General features: G+C 37.9%; 1 protein-coding gene across 6 annotated transcripts; it reads right to left on the bottom strand.

Moving 5' to 3' along the window:
• Positions 1 to 126: 126 nt before the first annotated feature.
• On the bottom strand, positions 127 to 23,234 carry TEX9 (testis expressed 9). 6 transcript variants are annotated; one of them, XM_075764057.1, is made up of 12 exons: positions 23,083 to 23,234; positions 22,882 to 22,973; positions 21,889 to 21,952; positions 20,267 to 20,337; positions 16,550 to 16,598; positions 15,437 to 15,522; positions 13,749 to 13,927; positions 9,865 to 9,947; positions 9,141 to 9,314; positions 5,828 to 5,962; positions 5,239 to 5,373; positions 127 to 1,357 (listed from the first exon to the last, which is right to left on the bottom strand). In XM_075764057.1, exons 1-12 carry the CDS (start codon positions 23,131 to 23,133, stop codon positions 1,280 to 1,282), a joined length of 1,197 nt encoding a protein of 398 aa, XP_075620172.1. In that variant the 5' UTR covers positions 23,134 to 23,234; the 3' UTR covers positions 127 to 1,279. The 6 variants fall into 6 exon arrangements, 5 of the variants coding, with proteins under 5 accessions (XP_075620172.1, XP_075620173.1, XP_075620174.1 ...); XR_012837368.1 differs by lacking the exon at positions 127 to 1,357 and adding an exon at positions 6,428 to 6,540; XM_075764058.1 differs by lacking the exon at positions 9,141 to 9,314.
• Positions 23,235 to 23,410: the final 176 nt, after the last annotated feature.

Below are 23,410 nucleotides of genomic sequence, written 5' to 3' on the forward strand. Positions count from 1 at the left end.
GCAATGTTTAAAACGTTTTCTCCAGCAACTGTGCAGAAACCTAAGGTAGTGTAAATTCACATGTGTATTTCAGTATGGACTGTAAGATTCTCTTAATGCACTATTTCTGGTTTTAATTTAAAGATTTATCTGCACTGGCATTACACTATTAAAATACTAATGTAAATGTGGTTCATCTCAAAGGGGTAGGTCCGAGTTACTTGTTTCACTGTTACTTTGCAAGTAGGATTTAAGCAGAGACATTTTTCCATTCTGAGGTCAGAATCACTGTTTATACTTTTCTTTCGGTGCATAAACTTACTATTTATGTGCCATGTTCCAATTCAGTTACTCCAAGGGAGGAATCCATTGAAACAGCTGAGGTTTGAGAGGTGCATGCAAGCAGCACAAGCTTTTGTTGCTCCTGTTCATTAATGTACACAATATACTCAGCTCATCTACACTCAAACTTTTATCTAGTTCTTGATTATAATGATGGCATAATGAAATCTTTAAGGACGTAATACTTTAGAGCACCTGTGAATGTGGAGCCCTCCCTGCTGACTGTATCCCAAAGCAGCAGCTGATGGCCAGGGACAGATTCAGTATTTTCACCTTGACTAAAGTAGCTGCTTTAACCAACAGGACTGTATCGGATTCTGGAGCCTGTGTGGATAGTGAGGGGCAAGTCTCATGTACGTTTTTGCCAGCCAGGGTGTAAGATGTAATAGCTAATACAAGTTATGATCATTTCTATAAAAGAGCTGTCGGTGCTGAAATTAGATGCCAGACCAAGTAGCTTTGAGGGGAGATCTGTTACAGAGAACAGACAAGGCCAATTTTCCAACCGCATGTTTTAAAAAGGACATGACATTTTCTTCTCAGCTGGATCACGGGTTTAATTTATTTCTGTTGCAACATGGAATTTCCTGAGACTAAACTCTGACTTCTTTGGACTGAATATTACCATACATAAGGTGTTGTTTTAAATGCTAAAACAGAGCACACTGATAACAAAGTTCACTTGTTGAAATATTCCTTGCACGGTCTGTGCTTCTCTGCTCATTACAGAATAGGCAGTTTGGCCTGAAACTTCACTAGAAATTTGTATTTCATGTGATACTATACAATGCAAGCTATCGGGCTTGTAACAGTTAAACAATTTAAACATAAGCAAATCAACAAAACCGATTCACTGGGATACGCAGTTATTAACTATTATTACTAACAAGCATTCATACACAGTGCAAAAATACTGTACTATCTGATTTGTATTTCAAATGGAAGTTTTTATATGGAATCAATAATTTCCCCACTCAAGAGCTTTCATGAATTCCTCTTCAGTAAAAGAAAGCATCTTAGCAGCTTCAATGTGCATCTGTAAATAAGTAAATAAAATAAATTAGGAGCAGAAGGTGAAACAGTGTGAATGACCAATACAAAATCCTGTACAACTGGGATAGCTGAAAGGGCCTTCAAATCTATCGTTCTGGTTTTTTGTACTGAGGTTTTGATGTATGTTCACCTGTTGAAGCTGAAGCTGCTAGTCATATTTTTCTGCAAAAATTTAATAGTGTAGGGATAATGTGATAAATTCTATGCTAAACATTGCAGCTTCACCTCGAGTAAAACAGGACCAATAGCTTTTCTTAGTTTCTTGTATTACTTTAAAAATATTTCAGTTTTAAGAAGGCATGGAAAATACTGAAAATCTGACAACTCTTGTGACCTTTAAAGATGTATAAGAAAACTGGTATACATTCTTTCAAGCTGATCAATATACAGCTTAACTTTAAAGTTACTACAAATAAAATACATCATTAAGATTCAGCATGCTAGCACCTCTAATATATTGTTTCGTTAAATCCTCATTTAACATTACATCACACATAACACCATTAAAAATTAACAATCGGCATAAACCAAAGTGACCATTCTACACCTTAACGAGAAATACTTGGAGCTGGCCACTGTGGCTGTGTTGCCGTGTATCACCATGCATCTGTGGTCCACATAAGTGGCGAACACACCCCCACACAGGTGTATGTATGTGTATATTTAAAAATCATACAGTAGTCTGAATTTGTATTTGCACTCCATAGCATATAGCACATTATTTTAAATGGAAGACTGAAAGGAACAAACAGAAGTTTTTAACATGTAACAAGGCTATTTTCTGTTCAAATAATGCAATTGCTTGGAAAAACGTCATCAGAGTCATCAAGGTTTGATGAGAAAACAAGTACTAAATGGTCAGTGTATCTGTAGAGAACTAGCAAGCAAAGAGGTGCAGCAGCCCAAAAGCCTGAAACCTCCCTGGCTTCCAGCTGATGTCACAGCTGTACCACATGTCTTCATCCCTGCACCAGAGGACAATCTCTCTACCTATCAGCCCTCAAAGTGGAAAGGAAAGTGTCCCAGCTAAATAGTTTTTACTGCAAACTTTAATAAAATGGTTATGTTTTGAAGAATAGGAACCAATTCATGTCTGCAAGGAGTCTGTTGTGGTTTTTTTTATATAGACATATTGTCAGTTCAAAATGACAACAAAGCATATTGCAGTTCCCCCAGGCAGCGTAACACCCTCCAGCTCTGTAAAGCTCGGACTAACTTCCCTTCATCCCTTTTAAAACTATGATTTTTTTCTATTAAATTCTTTATTTCAAGACAAGCAGAGAATGATCTGAAGAGACCAATGGGAACACCAGCTACCACTTGCTACCAGCTGCAACTCATCCTACTACTGCTATTTCATACCTTTTAGGGATTTTTTCCTCTTTCATTCCCCATGTGGTAGCATATCCTCACCTTCAGGCTGGCAGTACCTGCTAAGTGCAGCTGAACCTGCCACACAAATACTACACAAATGGCCCAAATGAGGTTTCCCTCATTTGTTCAACAAAAGGATTGTGTGAAGCAGACTGCAAGTTCTTCAGGTGATTACGTACGTTGAGCGCATGTGAGCTTTAGCTGCCCTTCCCCTGTGCCTTCTGCCTGAGGTTATAAGAGGCAGAGTGGGCACCATTCTCTTTCAAGTTCTTCCAATCGTAGTTTGTTCTGAAAGGAGAACTAACAGCATCCTCCTCCTGTGATAAATAACGTGTTCTGTGAGAAAAGGTAAGTGGCTTCCTCTACTAGCTGCAGTTCTGATATTCATAATTTTTCTAAAATGTATTTAACAAAGTTTTGTGAAGTTTACCTGAGACTATGTTTTTGATTGACAGTCAAACAGAAATACTGCTCTTTGACGCCTAATTCAGTGAATTCATGGTCTAGAGGACAATGAGATACCATATAGAGTATATTTTGCAGGAATATTTTCATTCTCAAGACAAAGTTGAAGAGCTAGAAAGGCCAGCCAAAGGCTAGGCCAGCACTATTTCTGTTAGAAGAATCCCCAAGATCTGCTCTGCATCCTGTTACTGCCAGAAGAATTCTCTTTCACTGGCAATGCACGAGCAGCTCCGGTTCCTCTTATGCCAATTGCCTGTCCCCCTTTGTCCTGTGGTGGAGATGTATTCCAGATTCAAGGGGGTATTTCCATACTGCAGTTCCTAGTTCTTAGGGTAAGTACGTGTATTTTGTTACATTAATTGCCACTCCACGCAGAACTATTCTTCCTCTGGCGGGGCTCAACATCTTCACGAGTGTTTACAGAATGCCTGGCGATCACTGCAGTGCTCAAAGGGTAAATCAAATGTTCTGTTTTCTTATCTCAAAGGCTGGCCCTTCTAAGGTGCTTCTGCTCAACAAGTCACCATACCTCCCTTGCTTTAGCTCTCTTACAGCTTTGGTTTGAGAGCACAACAAGCACATTAACTCCATCCCAAAATGAGTCACGTTAGGCACAGCAGAGTCCACAATGAGAGGTGAACCCCTCTATGACTTTCAGATCCTATCTCGACAATTGTGAAGCCCATAGCTCTGCATGTGTCTTGTGCAGCATCAGAAGGAAAACTGATATGATGAAAAATGACAGCACGCAATCCCAATTATTTCGTAAGTGAAAGGTGTGATGGAACTATGAGGCCTAAATGCATCAGTAAGTGGAAAATTGTTTGATTTGGGCAACTTCTCTTAGTATACAATCATTTTAATTTGCTTTCACGTAAACTCACAGGTTCTTTCAATTTGAACCATCAAAGCCCATTTGACAGGTCTCTGCTGAAAATATATTTTGAGAAATGTAAGGTATTTACCTACTCTGCAGTGTCTGAGGTTTCTCTTTGCAAGTCCCTCCTTTCTGGGACATTGGTATGGCTTTATCAAATACAATAGTTAAATAATTTTTTTAGCTATATTCTAGCTGAAGCATTAATCCACATTTCACTACAACTTTCTATGAAAGCTGTATCACTAATTGTTCAGCATGAATTGTCAGCAAGTATTTACTGCCTACCCTCTATTCAATTTCAGCTTCAGCTGCTAAAAAAACTGAAAGGCAGTAGCCCCTGCCCTCCCTTTTATGCTCTCAGGGAGAGGAACAGAGAGAGATACAAAATGACTGCAGGATTTCAACGTAAGGCTAGCTGCAAGTACCGTGTGGATGGGAACACCCATGCAGATGTTACTGTGCTGTGTGTGATTGAAAGTATACGTGATATGACAGGGATTGCAAAAGGATGGAGATCAACTCCCCTCCTTCCATCTAGTAAATTCACACCTAGGTTAAGTGTTCTTTTTTTTTTTCTTTCCTTTTTTGCCTGACACACAAGGCGATCTGCATCTGGGCAGAATTGTACATTTTTAGAACACCTCAGAATATAAATAAAAAGAAACGATGTTACTAGAGAACCCAGCAAGAAAGTAGGTCTCAAATGTAATGGCTCATTCCTGAGAGGGCATGCTTTTACAGCTGCTGATACAACAAGTACTATGCTGGGGGGAAAAACTCAAAAAATTTCTCATGTGCTGAACTGGATTCTACTGACACAGCACCAAAGGGAGTTGCTGTTAGTACCTGAACAGTATTTGGTTTTGAACAAATAGACACTCTCGGTCCTAAAGCTTGTCAGGAGTAATCCTTCACCGTGACTACAGGGAATGTTTAAAGTTAGGAACGGAGTCAATTCAAAAGAAGATCAGCCTTTGCTACAAAGCAAAATGGTAGCAATGTGCACTAATAAAAGTGAGGCTGCTGCTCCCTTGCATTGGAACCTCCCAGTCTTGGGGCTCTAGTTTACAGGATTACCTTACTTGGCAACAGACACATTTAGCTAGAGGTTGCTAACTGAAATATAACGGTGCTCTGGTCCTTACCTTCTGTCTCTTTAAAATATCAATTAATTTTAACTGCTTTTTAAAACCTGTCATTAGCTCTCCTTTTTGTTTCTGTAGTTTCTTGTTTTCTGTTTTCAATTCTTCAATTGTTTTGAGTTCTTGGTTAGCTACATCCTACAAGGGAAAGAAAAGGAGAAATGTCTTATTTATTAAAGTGGTGCCTTTAACCAATGAAACTTGGCATTACTAACAAAAATTACAAACGGTAGCCAGACGTGACATTTCTGAAACTGGAGTAATCAAAATATTCCCACATCGAAACTTAAAAAAAGAAAAGAAAATCTCCAAGACAACAGTCATGATTTGCCTGTGTTCTAAACACATCTAGTTTCACACAAAAGGGGAAAATCAGAAAGGCTAGAATTTTATTCTGTACATTTCTTCCTCCTACATAGGTTGCAGTAGTGTCATCTGAGATAACTTACCAGCCCTTTGGTGACTTGCTCTAAGTTAATTTTGGGACTGTCTGTAAGAGACACAATACATCCAAACCTAATCACGCATTTTGTCTCATCCTAGCATTCCTGAGTGATTACAGGTTGGAACTTGTTTTCCTAAGCCACTGTACCTTGTTACTTTGCTTCAGTTTATTCAGCTCCATTTTATACCTTTCTGCTTCTTCCAGGGCCCTGTTTAAGCGAACCTCTGTTGCGCTCTGACTGGCTGCGGCCTGCTTTTGTACACGCTTTAGATTCTCCAATTCCTATTTAAGAAGCAAAGGATAAAACCAAACAGTATGAATAATGGCATTTTAATGAATCCCATGTAGACAACCTGTTTACAGCAAGGCTCACCCTTGGAAACTTAATAGTCTGTGGACTTGTTTGGCCTGCAGATAGAATCTGTCTCAAAGACCATTAATTCCACCATTAAAACATCCCCTTCTCCTGTGAAATCTTGAAAAGGGATCTTTCTCATCTTTGTTTTAAAATTGTCTTAGAATAATTGTGGCACTGATCATGTCAGACCACAGGATTGACTGAAAAATCTTGTATGCTCAGTCAGAAAAAAAGGAAAAAAAAAAAAAAAAAAGTCGGTACGTCCACTCCTTGGCAGATTTTGGAATGGTGGCCAGCATTCCCAGCTGCTTCTTCCCACCTGTTCCTTTGAACTGTTTTCCCCAGAGATTACTACACACAATTACCAACAAAAAGTTAAAACAGCCTACCGAAGACGGCTGAGGGTAGTAACTATTTCATCTAGCAGAAAATAGTTCATCAAGTGTTTATGGCAACAATCAAAACAGTTCCCTCTTATCTCTGATGATAGTATTTCACAGCGCTGTAAGCGAGGAAATGAGAAAAAGAGACCAAGATGAGGAACAGAATAATAAGATTAAAGATCACGGAATATAGATAAAAGACAAAGTAGAAGAAATAAACAATTCTGGCAGAAAGAGCACGTCTTGTCATCTGTGAAAAAGAAACAGACTTTCTTTTACAAGATTATCAAATTTTTAGTAATGGGCACAGAAAGATTGTTTTAACCAAATGAGAGTGCAGAGGGGACTTGTTGTTAACCTTTTACTCTCAGACTGCCTTATTTCTGAGTAACTGTTCTATTTTCTCAATTCCACACCAGCTCTTGTGGTGGTTACTTCTAATTTCCACATCACTTATCCAAGAAATACATACTAATTGATGAGTGTCTGCAGCAAAGTCATTATGGTGACGTTAGGACTGGAACAGGTATTTCTGGGAAGCTCTGAATCTTCTCCAAACTGGATGAAGGAAATAGGAGAGTAAGATGCATCTCGCTAATCCTCCAAAATTCTATTGGTGAACGTGTCTCCTCCAAAAATTCACAAAAACAGATATTGCTTCAACATTTTTATTTGGTTGCTAACCTGTGTATCTGAATGATTAAAAAAAAAAAGATGGGTAAAAGCCTGGCTAGTAGGGTGGCAGAGCCCCTCCCTGGAACACGTGCACATGCATCATCACTGAACGCAAATTCGTTTTTGCTGGAAGCTGACCCCCCACCTTTCCACAGAAAACAAGCTGCACAGCGTGCAGACCTTTTTGTTTTGTATCAAGATGATGGAGCTGTGAATGGGGTCAACTAAATCTTTAGTGCTATGTATTTTATTCTGCATTAATATGAAAAGCTTTGGGATACAGCCTTTCAAACATTTAACATCCAAAAAACAGTCTGCATGCAATACAAATTATGTATCAGCTAATCATATAATTTAATGAAAGAACTCTAATAATTCTTTTAGGGCTTTTTGACATTTACTGTCATACACAATACCTGATCAAGGAATTTTTTACAAGTCATCCAGTGAGGGTATATTGTTAAATATATTTGACTCCAATTTTTTCATCTTAAAAATGCTTGAAGTATTTTATTTTGTCAGTAGGCAAGGGTTTTGCCAATTCTTCAATAATTTAAATAAAAGCTGGATTAATCTTCCCATATAATGTTTCTTTAAGGCAGGGGAAGGGAACTACTATGTTCTAAAACTGCACCCCATTTCAATCTCTGGATTTTCTCCACTGTTCTGGCATGGCTGAGGCACTTGAGTATCAGTAGGGAGCATGATACCAGCGAGCTCGCCTACGAGTAACCCTCCCAGGCAGCTTGCTTTCCTCCCAGGAGCAAGCATATTTTGGATATGGCAGCTGTGCAGCAAAAGGGAATAAAGTTTTCATCACAACAGACATCTCCTAAACACTGGGATAAACTTTCTAACTGTGACTGTGTACAAGAACCAGCAGAGAATGTCTAAGGAAATTATGGCAATGGCCATCGCAGAAGGCTGTAAGTACAGGTTAAACAAACTTATGTCCAGGATGGTTTGGATACAATCTATCCTGTCTTGGTTTAAGACAATGGCCTAAATGACTTTGTAGGTCTCTTAGCCCTATTTCCTGTGAGCCGATGAGTAGTATGAATATCACCATTGACTATTTTTCCTGACAGGATCAACAATCAGGGTACTTATGTAAGGGAACTTAAAACCTCCAAGTATCTGCACAAAAAGGACACACAAACTCAGAATGTTTTAGTTTTAAAATGCCAGAACTCCCTAACGTTAAGATGAAAGCATACCTATACAAATGCACAGTATGATTTAATGAAAGTATAATGAGATTTTATTAGGCTGACTTGTGTTCTGTTTTCCCCAAATTTTTCAGTGAAGCATTCTCCTGGTTATATTACACGTGCTACACAATACTATGTGTATTATGTGATTTTGAAGTCAACCTCTCTAGCTCTGAGTAATTAAAGAAAAACACATGCTGCTCTTAGATTAAGTTCCAAACAAACAAAGCTGTGTATGCAGCCCATCTGCTACAACTAGGCACGTATACAATTTTGCATATGTGGCCTACAGCAGGAGCCAGGTTAATTTTGATTCATCCAAATTGGAGCAACTGGTTTTCAAACAGCCATTTTCAAGAACAAAGACACATCCTCTCCTCTACCTGCAGAAGACACTTATATAAGCTGCAGGTGTTTTTTTTCAAAATGTTCACCAGGTTCTACAGTTTACAATAAAACTCTTATTATCAGAAGTAATTTTTAATGATTAAAACCAGAAAAATAAAATTTCCCTGTATTTTTCAAGATTCCTTTGTGAATTTGAGCAGTTTCTAAAGAGGTTGTTTTGTCTCTTGCAGCTCTTTTACACAAGAATTTAATTTTAAAATACAGAAATATATGATTGTAGAAGCAGAAGAAAAGTAATTAGCATAATATATTATTTCTTCCTTCAAAAAGTGATTAGACCATTTAAAAATACAATTTCTAAAACTATTAGACTGAAACGCTAATGGGATCATTGGATATGAATCTATCAAACTAGGGTACAGAGGGTGATTTGATGCGGGTTTTTTTCCCTTTTGTCAGATAAATGAGACTAATATCTGCAATACCTTTTCTAGTGCAATGACCTCTTGTTGTAACCCTTCACTTTTTTTATTTGCTTCTTGTGACAACGTTTTGTACTTTTCCGTCTGTGAATGTTGCATACTGATGGTTCGTTGCAGTCTGCTGTTTTCTTCTTCAGTATCTTTAAGCCGTGATTTTAAATTCTGATTTTCATCATCCTGTTTGACAGTAATTAGCAAAAAACCCCAACTAAATTATTGCAAGGAAGCAGTAGGATAATGTGACAGCAATGTTTTGTAAATAAAAGGCAGTAAAAATATACATATGGTAGATATGCCCCAAACATCCCTCTCCTACCACCACCCCACCCTCGGCACCACTCGTCTGCTCTCTGTATACCAAAATCTGTATTTAACTGCTACTGTATCCTCCTCCTTTTTTTCAGGCTCTGGAAACGCTCTGCTGCCCAGCTGTGATGGCCAGGGCACTCTGCAGCACCACAGTGTCCCTACAGCTGGGGCACATCTGCATTCCCAGTGGTTCTTTCCTGTCTCAAATTCTTTTCCATTAAGTGTACTTCGCAAGCTTTTAGCCCAAGATTACATTTATACAGAAAATACTATTCTTGACTCTCAATTCTTAGGAAATTTTTAAAAATAGAACCTTAGTTCTTAATATTTGAAAAGGAATGGTGAGGGAATTCTGTTGTGATTATTTGTTAAAGGGGAACCTACTCTGTTTCTACAGATAAGAAAACTTAGCTCTTACCTTTTTTCTGCATGCACACACTACACTATCCAGCTCTTCCTTCATAACACGTAACTTTGCCTTAAGAAATCTGATTTGAGCTTCTGTGAACATAAAAAGTTATATTTAATATCCACAAGTACTCATTATTCAATGCAGAAAACAAGCAAGACCGATGTAAAAACTTGCTTCCATCTTGTTTTTAAAAACATACTGTGTTGTTTATAATTATTAAAGAGAAAAAACTCAGATTTCTAAATAAATGTTGCAACTTTCTCATTCCTAGGCAAAGTTTTGTATAGAGTTTTCCTTTTAATGACTGAACTCAGCATCTTTAAAATGTAAGACTCATAGTTCCAAAACTGGAACTTATTGGAAACTTTCGTCATACTATGCTATATATTACAGCATTCCTTTAGATTGAAGTCAAGAAAACTACGTTGTAGGGTATGTCTACATTGCAATCAATCTGTGTAGTTACACTCAAAGTAGTTTTAAACTGCTCACAATAAGGAATTAAATGTAGACAGCAAACCCCTCCTAATAGCTAAATACCCCTCCCACACAGTAGTCTATGGTTTTTTTAAGTACACTGCTAACATTATTCAATTAATGGTTTAAAATGAATCCAACTTAATCACCTGTTTTTTTTCCAAATGAAGTACTTTCTTACTCTTGGACAGCTAAGAAACATACTACTATCATGACAAAACAGGCTGTGTGTGAATAGTTAGTCCCCACCCTTTCCCAGATCATTTACAAGGAACTCCCTCTGAACTTCCACAGGCAAAAAGCATGGAAACAGTATGGGGATCAAGTTGAGCAACAACAGAATAACCATTATCCACAGTAGGTACAAAAGGAAAAGAATAAAAAGGAGGAGGAGTATTTGGAGCTGAACGTGAAGGGATGGATGAGTACATGTGTTCACCTGCTGTAATAGGAATTCTTTTTATTTCACCCACCTTCCCTTATCAACTGTCAATTGCAGCTTAAGTTGTAACTCTGCAGAGGCCAGTAATAAGTAGGATTTAGGAAAACACCACAAAAAAAATAAGATAGACTGACATTTTTCTTCCTGTCACTTCCCTTCTAGCTTCTGATAACTAGTAGCTATCCTGAGATGGAGACCATACTGAAGCCATGAAGTTTAACACTCTTTCATGTACTTCTGTATTTTTAAGTTGTTTGATTTTCTTTATAAAACACATTGTAGTTTGACATTCACAATATCCTGTGGCAATGAATTGGCTAATTTAATTATGCATTATGTGAAAGAAAAACACTTTGTACAGCTTGTTTTAAATCCAATTTAATGTGGCATTTACTAGTGTTTGCATTACAAAAAGACAGCTTTCCCTTTACTATTACTGTTTTCATTCACAGAATATTTCATATTGCCCTGGATTGTTTTGTTTTCAAATTGAAGATTCAAATTGTTCCATGATTCTAATTGCTACTATATACTCTTCCCTGTATCCTTCCTAGTTCTTCAGCCTGGTTTTGAGATGGAGTGTGCAGAACTGTGTGTCATACTCAAGATAGGGTAGCATCAATTCTATAATAGCATAATGATAACAGTACAATATTTCATTTTCTGTTATCTTCTGAAGGATTTCTGACAACCAATTTGCCTCTTCCACTGTGAACAAGCAGTAAGTTTGTGCTTTTGGAGATGTCTTAATTAGTAATAACTAAACAAAGTCCAACTCAGAAGTTGGTGTAATTGGAATTTTTTTTCTATCAGCATTACTTTGCACTCTTTAATGCTGAATATAAACCTCCATTCTATCACCTCAGTACTATGAGACTCTTCTACAACATTTCAATGTCAGTGTTAACTATCCTAAAATCATTGTTTCATATACAAATCTCTTTACCAGCTATCATTTCATTTTTCCAGATTATTTTTTTGTATATTGAACAATATAAGCTCTATGACAATCACTCTAGGACTATACCACTACCTGTGATAAACAGTTGTTTCTTTTTACCATTTTGTTTCCTTTTACTTGGTTAATAGTCTACAGACTAACTTCTCTTCTCTCTTAGACAGCTCTGTGTCATTAAGAGCACTTAATAGTAAACTTTGTCAAAAATCCAAGAGCACAACTAGAACCAGATCAGCCTTGGGAGGTGGCTATGATCCAAAATTAGTTTGAATTCTCACAAGAGGTAATGATAATTAAACCATTAGCTTCTAATTGGTCAATTTTAATCACCTGACAAGGCTGATAAGGAAGAGAGGTATCACTTAATAGGATGGGCTTAGGTTATAAAGTAACTGACAGTTTAGGGAATAGTAAACAAGAAGAGGACATCTGAGAGACTCTGATACCCTACAAGATAGAATAGGCGTCTTGAAGTCGTGAGATAACCTGAAGATTAACATGAAGTGTGACAACACATTCAGGTATTTTGTTCATATGTGTGGGGGTATATTAGACAAAAAATAGAGCTTCAGCCTTCTACACATCTGTGTGCTTCTATCATTGCTTGTTACTGCAGAGTTGAGTTTTAACCCACAAAAACAGCCCCTGAGAAAAATAATGTGTAAGCTACTGTGCTGGCAGAAAAATGTGATAACCTGTGATTATGAAATAAAGGTATGGAGCCTAAGTCCAGAAAGAGCACTGCAAGAAGCTCAGGGAAGGGACAATGCTATGGAACCTTATCAGCACGTTGGCCTAAAAGGTCTACCACAGGCATGCAAGCCTGAGGAATCCCTTACCACGAGACTCCCACTACGGGATCAGCCCACTCTGTAACAGGGCCTATTTATTATCTACATCCACTTCCTTGTGAAAACTGTAACTGTTCTGTGAGTTTGATGCTGCTAGCATGCTCTGCAATAACTTACTTAGCATATTAAGGAGGCAGTGTTCTAAATAGTCAATATCAAATTTAACAAGCAAAAATCAATCCAGAGTAATTTCATTTCATCATTAGAGTTACAGAAGCAATTCTCAATATTCAAATACATGCCTTTCGTCTACAAAACCTGGTTACTAGACACCAGTAGTAACTCTTCTAGAGTTGCCTTGAATTTATTTGGTGTAAGCTTCCAATGCAGTCCAAAGCAATTTCTTTTTAGTTCAGGAACAAGAGCTATAAAAAAAGCTATCAGAGGATCTGTTTTGGGCGACTTCCTAACAGAAGACCTGCACAGAATTACTTGAGGTCAGAAATCAAGCTATTTCTGTGTCCGCATGCTTGTTGCCATCAAGCTGTTAGATTAAAAGAAGAGATTTTGGGCGTTTTGCGCTACTGCAATGAATCTGACTTTGTGCTTACTTTAGCATTGTAAGAAACTACATAAATCCACTTTCATCACACCAAAGCTGAGAAGACAGATGTGCATCATGCCTTTAGCTTCACTGGCAAATGCTGCAATCCCCTTTCCTACTCTATTTCTAGGACAAACATAAACACACCATTTGGAGTGGGAAAGTATCTGGAGGATTCTCATTCAAGCACTGTAGCTGAAACATTACTCTCATTTAAGCCACTTACTGAGATCCACAGCATTGATCTGAGGAAAGGCTTCTTCCTCTAAAGGCGGAGTCTGTGCAAAAGACTGAAGCCCATCTTTTCAGAAATACAAGTTTAGCATCAAGTACTTCTATTTCCCCAGTGAAATGAATCAAATGTTATGCATATATTCAGCATATATAACCATCCAAATGTCTTCCTACAAAGGCGGAAATATTTTTTTCCATGATTATTCATACGTGACCTGATCTTCCTCTAGGACTACATAAAGAAGAAAAACCTTCTTCTCCTTTAACCTCAGAGCTTTAGAACTTTCCCTATAATTTTTACAGAAATCTTTCCTTTTTTTCCCCTCAGGAGAACCCATCTCTGGAAGTAAAAATAAAAGTACTTAATTATGGGAGGAAACCTACCTGCTCCAATTTCATTTCCAACGCTTGGAATAATGTCATCATCTAGACAATCTGGTAAGCCTCCTCCCTCTAGTTTTTCTTCTATTTTGCTTATTGTTTTTGCTAAAGAAAAATTTATGCAATCCTCCAGTACTGCAACATCATCAGCACTTTGTACTTCCAGATTTCTTATTTTTGAACTAAAAAAAAGGAAACCCTAGATTTTAAACTTATAATTAAAAAAATAATTTACAAAAATATAGCATATTTGCTATTTTTAAGAGTATACAGAGTTATTTACCTAATGCAACTTCATTGCTCACATTCGTATGAAAGATGCATTGATGGCAACTTCTCATTTTCTTTACATCAGATACCTTTACTGTATTCCACATAAACAATTACAGGAATTTACATATTTTAATGTAGGAGGCAGAGAAACAGTACCATTTTCTACTAGAGAAGATTTTGGTCTTCTCATCCAACAGTTTCATAACTAAATTAGAGTAAAAGAAAGAAACAGAGGAATGTTCTCTTGGCTTTAGCTACTATTCTCTGACTTAAATTCTGGGGTTTTTTCCCCCTGCGTGTTAACTTTTCTAGAACTCTTGTCCTCTCTAGCTATACTCCTACCTTACTACCACAATTTCTGTATCATTATGCCTGGCTTAGGAAACTTCATTGATCCTACAAGTTGCATACCAAAGTTTTCAAAAAAACGAAACACTAGGTATGTGACACATCTGCTATGTAGGGTATCTCCTCAGCTTTCTTTTATAAAAAGATGACATTAGTTCCCACAGGACCTGAAGCTCCTATGGTCTTATTCCAACATATTCTCATCCCAGTGCAACCTCCAAACTCCTTCTAGCTGCTAACTTTCTCCCACAAGTTTGGGTTCACCCTACAGGTCCTGCATCTGCACTTCTAAATCTCATGGTATGGTGCCAGCACGACAGCCTCCCCTGAACTGCCCAAGGGAGGTCCCAAGGGTCCACAAATGACTCCCAAGTCCTGAACGACAACCTTGGCCTGTGCCAGTTCCATGTTCTGCCACCTTGCAGACAATTTTCATCCTATTTTAGTATTTGTCCGTATCTTGTGGCAGTTTTAATTTGCTCTCAGGATTTTATCCATTTCTCTACTCATTTCTTCTGTCCAGATCTCCATTTCTTGCTTTTACAACCTTGAATTTGCCATCTACAGAACTGAAGCCTTTCAGCTTGAAACCCTGAAAGCTGTGCTACTATTACTGACTCTCTCTTGTCCTCTGAGCCCAAGATTCACCAAAATAGGGGAGACCCTTGAGGGCCTCATGTTTCCCATGACAAGTCTGACGACAAGTCAGTCTGCACCACCTAAGTGTGCTCTCTCATGTTGCCTCAGAGGATGTATTTCCTGCATGTATGCTCATTAGGCAGCCTTTAACTGAAGGAGTTAGAGAGTTTAACTGTCAGCCTTGAGAAGCGTTTGAGCAGAGAGCAACAGTTTCATTGCTGTAATATCAATCACATATGTTCACTAATACTTTTTGGTGCTCTAAGCAAGTAAACAGAGATAGCTACGTGGTGAGCTGACTGAGGAGGACCAAAAGTTTGATACATTTATTTATACAAATATATATAAATGTAGAAGTATACATGAATAATAATAACCTGATACAGCAACTAAAATATTTTATTGCAAAGTAAGAGACATGTATAACATACCTTGAAGTTGTTCTTTTTCCCTTACTTTCAGAGTATGGTCTGTTCTGAGCCGCGGACATGGAAGCACATTTCTTCTTGCTTGTTAGCTACAATTTTTTTTTCAGAAAGTAATGATTTTTTTTAAAATTAGTTAGGAATTACTTTTTTATCTAGTGGTTTTTGTGTTCACTTTTTTCTTTTTTCATATATTCAGACTCAAGGATACTTTTCAAAGTATGCTTTTCAAACTTTCAAAAGCACAATTTTCCAGTTTTATTTGCATTCATCTTTATCCTGCAACTTTCATGTCCATATTCCCAAATCATAATACACCCAATAGTCATTTGCTTGTGAGAGTTTTTGCATACTCATAATAAAATCATGCATAAGTAAGGCTCTCAGCTGCTATCAAGATATTAACTATTGGACTGTCTACAGAGTGCACTTCTTTGAAAAATGCTTATCATACCTTCAAAAACATGCTATTTTTATGCACTATCTTAATCTTATAAACTCCCTGTAGAAGGAAGATCTAACAACATTTTTGTTACTTTCACTCAAATATTCTTCAAAAATTAGGCTTTTTTTTCTACTGTATTCTCATAAATAACTGAACACATTATTTTGGAAGCTTTAGCTCACTTCCTAGAAGATTCAATGTAATTGTAATTAGAGACTATTGAGTTTTTTCCTAATCTCAATCTCCTTTGTCCATTATATTTCCCTTCCTGTTTTCAATTATTTTGACTTGTTTATTATTACATCTAAAAGACAGTAGTACTGCCTTTAGTGTTATACTCATGGGGGAGGGAAGGGGAGAAAGGAAGAAAGGAATTATGTTCTGATATTTTGCACTTGGAATTTTTAATTTGATGTTCAACACTCTGAGCACTACTGTCAATACTTACAGATGACAAAACTTAGAACACAAAGTTAAACGATGTAAGTCCACTTACCCAGCAGTGGCACTGAGAAACCCTGGTAACACTGTCCCTGTAGTACTGCTTTGAACACCATTTCCTTTTGGCTTCCCACCCATGTAAGTCCCCAGTGTAGCACAGCTTCAAAACCAGCAGTAATATATGGAAATTATACTAGAAGAGAAATTAACCAGGATAGTTTTGACTTTGATACCTTGGCATGCGAGTGTGTAAGAGATGAAACTTCAGGACAGAGTGAACCCCTGCAGAAAGGAAAAAATAAAAAAAATTAAAAAATAATTACTGAACATGTATAACAAAATAAACTTTTCACAATAAAAATTCAAACCCTTTCATCAGAATCGGGAGAATAATATTTTCCATGTCTAGAATAAACAATATAGCTAAGGTGGGAACATACACTAAATTCGATCATAAATTCAGTCTCATTCTCTGTCTTTCCATTCTACCTCATTTGCTATCTAAATCACCCACTGAGTCTAGGGTATCAGATATAATAGTTTACTTAGGTACCAGAATCTGAATCTCATCTCTTGCAATGCAGGTGATTGCTGCAACTACTGGCTTACTAGATCAATGATTCCCTGTACCAGGGAGTACTTAGCCAGTATGTACTGTGATCAGCTTCAACAAGAAAGACTGACAATCCATTACCAAAGATCACCACAGCTCAGTAGTGAATACACCTGACATACAAATCCCTGAATTAATACAAAGAAAATGAAGATATAAACCAGCGTCCTCTACATCCTAAGAGCGAGTGCAATTGTACGCTCAGATTGATTGTTGTCAAGTCAATTGACAGGGACTATCAAGTGAATATGACATGGGACCGAATTATAAATTAAGCCTCAGAATTTTCTCTGATATACATACTACAAATATTGTATCAATTTTACAGATAAAAAATAGGAATTAAAAAACAGCTTTATTATCTGCTTATTTGGCTGAAACCCATGCTCCTTAGTAACTGAACTTCAGGTGAAATGATTATTTTTAAAATGTGCTGGAAACAAACAAAGTTTTAGCATGCAGTGTACTACTCAGGTCAAATTTCTTGTCATATATATAACTTTTTTGCTTTTAGAATGAGTTATGTCAATCTGTGTTATTGCACTGAAAGGCTACTTTTTTAATACCTTTTATAATTTTTTACTTCAATTAAACTGCTGGCTTTTATAAAAGATTTGGAATAAAATTTAAATTTCAGACACATCAAGTCACCTCAATTTTTTTGCCCAGCTGATTTGAGCAAATGTTTAGATCTTGTCTTTAAAAATGTCAGAGACATCCATTCATCAACAAGAATTATCTGCACAAAGCTCCAGATTTTATTAATCCAAAAAAACCTGGAGAAATCATCTGTGTTTGGTTGGCAACAGACTTCAAGAATAGGATGATTAGGTTTTGTCTATTTACCCTATTTTCCTCATGCTTCCTTCCTATTGGCTAGCTTTAGAAACATGCAGAAGGTGAAGATTTGCTGCCACAGAAATAGCATTTATATGTTATTCTGAAAAAACTGAAAATACAACACTCTATACTCAAGAAAACAATAACATTCCTTCCATCAATAGATTAATTTGTTACTACTGTATCTGTTGTCTCAGGGCCTTCTTTAAAAAAAAAAAAAAATTAACAAAGAAAAAACAAACAAAAACCCCACCAAACCCCTCACTGTTCACTAAATGCCTCAAACTTGATTAACCTTAATGGTTTCTTTCCTCTTCCCCATACATGACAACCCATTTTTAAAATCTCATAATACAGCTCTATAGTTGTTTGGTAAGTGAAATTGATGTGTAAATCCTGAAAAGGTATACAAATAAGTAGCCAGAGGATTGTGGCAACACTGAAACAGAAGCTAATGTTTAACAATTCCATCTCTGCGTGTAAACATGAGATGCATGTGCATGAGCAAACCCTTTGTGTTTGCTAATCCTATTGAAAGCCTATAGCATGCTTGCCCATGCGCGTACTGTTCCCATCACCATGAGCCTGGCAATGCTCTGAAGAGTGAAAGTGTAAACAAAAGCTGATTTCAATGCGGTGTCACTGGAGCTGCTTTGTCTCTGTAATTCAAGCTTCTCCGCAAAAATTACGCTATAAAAACTCCAGAACAACATACTTTAAAATATACACTGACATGGAAAGTGACTTAAATATTTGTTGCCTTTTTTTTTTTTACCTTGCTTACTTTTTTTTCTTTTAACCTGTCTTTCTCCTCCCCGCCCCCCCCAATACTGCCTCTTCCTTTGCTTCAATTTCTGCCCTTCTTCCCAGTGGCCTCAGTGTTCATTCTCCTTAAAGGAATCAATGGACATTTCAAATGGATATTTCAAAAATCTCTCAAGTGCTTTCTTTAGATTTATGGCCTATCTGCTTGTGCAATTTTGAAAGAAAAATTTTCTTAAATTAAATATTAAATAGTTGAAACTAATCTAATTGAATGGCCTCAATGTTCACTCATGGATAATCAGTGTGCCTAATTCCTAGCACACACTTTTAATTTTTTTCACTACAGCATGGGATTTCAATTCTTCTCTCACATAAATGTTTACCAGAACACAGACTGTGGTTGTTTTAAGGTGTTTTAATTTATGTAGGTAACTGATAGATCAGCTGCTACTCCAACATGCTAATTGCCAATATTTTTTTTAATTCTTCCAGCACTCCCATTTATTTCAACTGTATACCATCAAAACTGTTAACCCCCTTTGTGGGGCTGAATCCTCCCGTCACGTTACTTCATAAAACATCCCTAAAACTCAACTCCAGTTTGAAGTTCTTAAAAATCTTCTGTCTACTGTTCATCTAACAGAACATAAAACTAAAGCAAGATCCAGAATTTGTTTGCAACGCATGATTATACTGATAACAAATGGAGTTTCTTTTTTTTCTCCTCTACAACTGACAGATATAGCTTTAAAATAGCTCAGCAATAATTTTAACTATAGTAGCAAACTTTGGCTGATATAGCCAGGCTTCTATCAAAGGCTTCCTGTCACACCTTTTTGTGTATTGGAAAACGCTTTCACGTTCATAAACTCACTTTTTGTTCATAAACTCACTCACTGTTACTCAGCACAAAAGTAATTATTTGATCATCTCTAGCAGACTTCCATATATAGCATTTCAAAACAGTTTCCCAGCTGCAGCTTAACATTTGAAGCACCCTGTAGTCTGGCCCTGTATCTTTGTTATCCAGATTAGTGGCATCATAAATTGAGGAACCTACCAGATCAGATCATTGATAAACTGTGTATTAGTCTATCTTAAATTCACCTACTTCCTGTGCTATTAATATACAAACCCTTGAACAACTAAATACGACTACGTATCCACTCTAAAGCTAACAGGTTTGAACATACAGGCCAAAACCCACAGCTGTACGTATGTTCATACAGGCCAAAGGTATGTTGGCCTCAGAAGTGTAATGATAGCCAAGTTCCAGAGGGTGGCAGCTGAATGTTTGTCTGTCTTAGGTTTTTATGTTTGGGGTTTTTTATCAAGCACTTCCTGTCCCAGGAACATTTAGGCCAAGTTAAATGTGAACCAGTATCTATTTCTTCGCTTTGTCAGCTGAACTGGTTAAAAACCATCTACTGCTTAGTGTCTGCTGTTTTGTACTGCAAAGAAACCTGTTACTTTACCTTGCTTTTTTACAGATGTCAGCACTACTCAGCATCCTAGATAAAACACTTCAGCAAAATGAAGGTTTCCTTGAACTAACAAGGAACAACACTTACTTAGTATTGTTTTAAATAATAGGAAAAAATTTAGACTCCACCAATCCAGTAAGCTGCAAAGATAGATAAAACAGGAGCCTGACTAGGGCGCAAGTCAAGGTGTGCAGGATCAGTGTGAAAGATTCCCCCAAAATTATATGCAGCAGCTGTAAAGCACATACCTCTGTCTGTCGTCTTCATGTGACTTAGTCTGTACTGAAACTGGTCTAGACAGTATCTCCTGTTGGCCTTTCTTTATTAAAAAAAAAAAAAAAAGGTCAATTTTGGGAGAATATAATCTGTTAAAGATGAATTATGTATTCATAAATCACAGATCACGTAGTCTACTGTGGTAAAGAATGGAAACTATAGTCTACTGTGGAAAAGAACTTCTCAAACACAGGAAAAGATGGCTTAAAAATTAAAATGCCATTGCTATCCTCCAACATTTATTTCTGCTCCACAACATAGAATTGCCTTTTGCCTGTAAAACTTTTGCCCAACTTAACATCATCTGAGATGCTGCTACCTTCCCTCCTTTACCTCTGAAACACAGGAGTAGCAAATGGACAGCAGGTGGAACAAATTTTTTAATTTTCCCTATTTTCTATATTGCACAATAAGCCTTAAAAATAAATATTCATGCAATACAACCATAACTGCACACCTATATGTTGTATGTACTTTAGAGAACAATTCAGCTTCTATGTTGCCAAGTTACAGTTAGAGAGCATAATCCAGAGCAAAATGAAGTTGTCCTGTTTGGTGTTCTGGGGTTTTTTTGGGTTTGGTTGTGGGTTGTTTTTTTTAAACTTAGACTGTTTTTCTTTTGTTGTTAAATGTATATCTGTGCAATCTGGCAGTGCCATGTGGTATATTAAGTGTCCTAAGAACATTTGATCTTCTGCTGTATTTAGAGAAGGGGAAAAAAAAAAGTGGTTTTGCTGTTGCTGTTTTTTTAAAGGAAAGAGACTAGATGCTATTTTGGATGCTTCATCTGCTTCTGTTCAAATGCCAAGCAGTTAGCCTCAGCTTATCACACCTCAAGAGAAGAATGTTTTCACAGGACATAATAATGAAGTTTCAACAGCAGGAAAAGTACATGCAAGGACAGCTTTCCAAAAGACTTAATAATTTGCTTTTTAAGCCTCATGTATTTGAGTGAGTGCACTTACAATGAATATATCTAAGATGCAGAACACCTCCTCCAAATTGTTTTAGGTATAAACCATACCTCCTCTGTTCCTTTTTTAAATTTATCCAATTTTCATATAAAAATTTGACTCCAATACATAGCCACACCAATGTTAAAAGATAATACTGACAATAAACAGAATTTTTTTCTGTTTTAAGAAAGTTTCCTTCTTACTAACCATATATTTTCTATTTATGTTGCTTATTCTTTGTATTTCTTTCAGCTTGAACAATGTAGATCTATTTTACTAGGAAGTTATTGCAACAGTATCTTGTTTTCAAATACCTTTTTTTTAAGACATAAACCCACCTACAGATACTTTTCTTCAATATCATAAACAAGTTTTTTTTCTGTGATTTTATGTATACAGCTGCACAAATGCTCTTATGCATCTATGTGAGCATCCACCTACCTGATGAAATGATATAAAAACCTATTTTTGGATGCATTTTTAGAAGTTTACAATTTTGAAAAAAAAAAAAAGAAATCAAAAGCTTAGATTGCAGTTGAAACTAAAATACTTTTAGTTGTCATGGTCCAAATAATTTCTTTAGAAACTTGACCCTGTGTGCACGTGAATCAAGGCTAAATTATGCATAACCTGCTCACCATTACTTCTTCTGCCTGACGCACCAGCTTTTCTGTTTTTGCTTCTAATTCTGCATTCAGTCGCCTGAAAGAGAAAGAATGCTTGTTAATGCTTTTTGAAAGATTTGAAGGAAATAAATACAAGCATGACAGTATCTCTGCCTGAACTAAGTGAAATTCCTGCAAAGGAACACTGAAATTTATATACTTCAGGGTATTAACAAAATTACATTTCAACAATTTCCTGGGTTTCTGTCAAATCAATAGTAATAAAACACTCTATCCATTAAACAGGAAGGTTTAGACTATAACTCTGAAAGGCAAAGGGTGTCCTTGGTTTTGGCCATGTCATTGCTTAATACACGTTTTACGTCTTTATTTCCTCAATGCTTTCTGAGTCCTTACCTTAGGTATACTTAGCAGCAAGGGTTGGGAAGGATTTATGTACAATTACATGATCGCCTAATTACAATGTGTCACTATACATATGTACAGGTTAAAATAAGCTTGTGTTCCTGCAAGCTTCACTTCATAGCTTTTCATGCAGTGTGCCTGAGTTTGAGACATGGCTTCTTGTACATCCTCACCATTCACAGGGGCTGAGAACTGACAGGTAACACAACGAGTGCTTTTAAATGGGCTTTCACTGCATTTGTCACAAGCTTTAGAGCTTTTAAGCTTTTTTTTTTTTAACAGGCTTAAGCACTAACGTAAAAGTAATGTCAGAGTTTTAATGCAGAAAAATCTAATGTCCAATGAGGCGGGATAGAAGCAAGGCCTAGAGCAGCGCCCAGACTGCCCTAAGGCGCCTGTGTCAAACGGCGGCAGGAAGGCTGTACTGCGCCGGGAGAAAGTTAAAGCGTTGCTTTTGGTACTTGCATCTCTACGCTTTGGGGGAACTAGTTGAGGGAATCGATGCAGGGGATTAACTGTCAACTCCGTTAGGACAGCCAGCAGCGAGCGGGGTAACGCTGAGGTGACGGGGCCTGGCCGCCGTCCCGGCCGCCTCCTTACTTGTACTCCTCCTCCTTGGTCAGCAAGTCGCCGCTCAGCACGCCGGTCCCCGCGGCGGCGGGTGGCAGGGGGCCGCCGGGCGGTCTCCGCACCTGCAGCGAGGACGAGTTAGTGTGCGGAGCGGGCACGGCACGGCCACCCTACCCCGCGCCCCTTCCCGCCGCCCCTGCTCGTCTCCCCGTGCCCGAGCCGCCGCCTTACCCCTGGCAGGCCCCCGCCCCGCCGAACCCCGCTGCCGCCGTCCGCCGCCATTTTCTTCGCGCGGAGGCTGTTGCGTGGCGTCGCCTTCGCCAGGGCAACCCGCTGCCGCCGCGGGGGTGGCAGCTCTGCCTCCGTTCTCTGCTCCGCCGTGGGGCTTGCTTTCCTCCCCACCGCGGCCTGTAGCCCTGGCCAAGCCTCCTGGCACTGCTGGCTATGGAGGGCAGGGATAGGGCAGCCACGTTTCAGCCCTCGCTGCCCGGCGGAGGGAAGGTGAACCCCTTCGTCCCCCTTTCCCTCACAGTTTGGTGCCAGGGTGACGCCATGTCAG

This window comes from Balearica regulorum, chromosome 12, assembly GCF_011004875.1.
Source record: "Balearica regulorum gibbericeps isolate bBalReg1 chromosome 12, bBalReg1.pri, whole genome shotgun sequence".
In the NCBI taxonomy this organism is placed as follows: Eukaryota; Metazoa; Chordata; class Aves; order Gruiformes; family Gruidae; genus Balearica; species Balearica regulorum.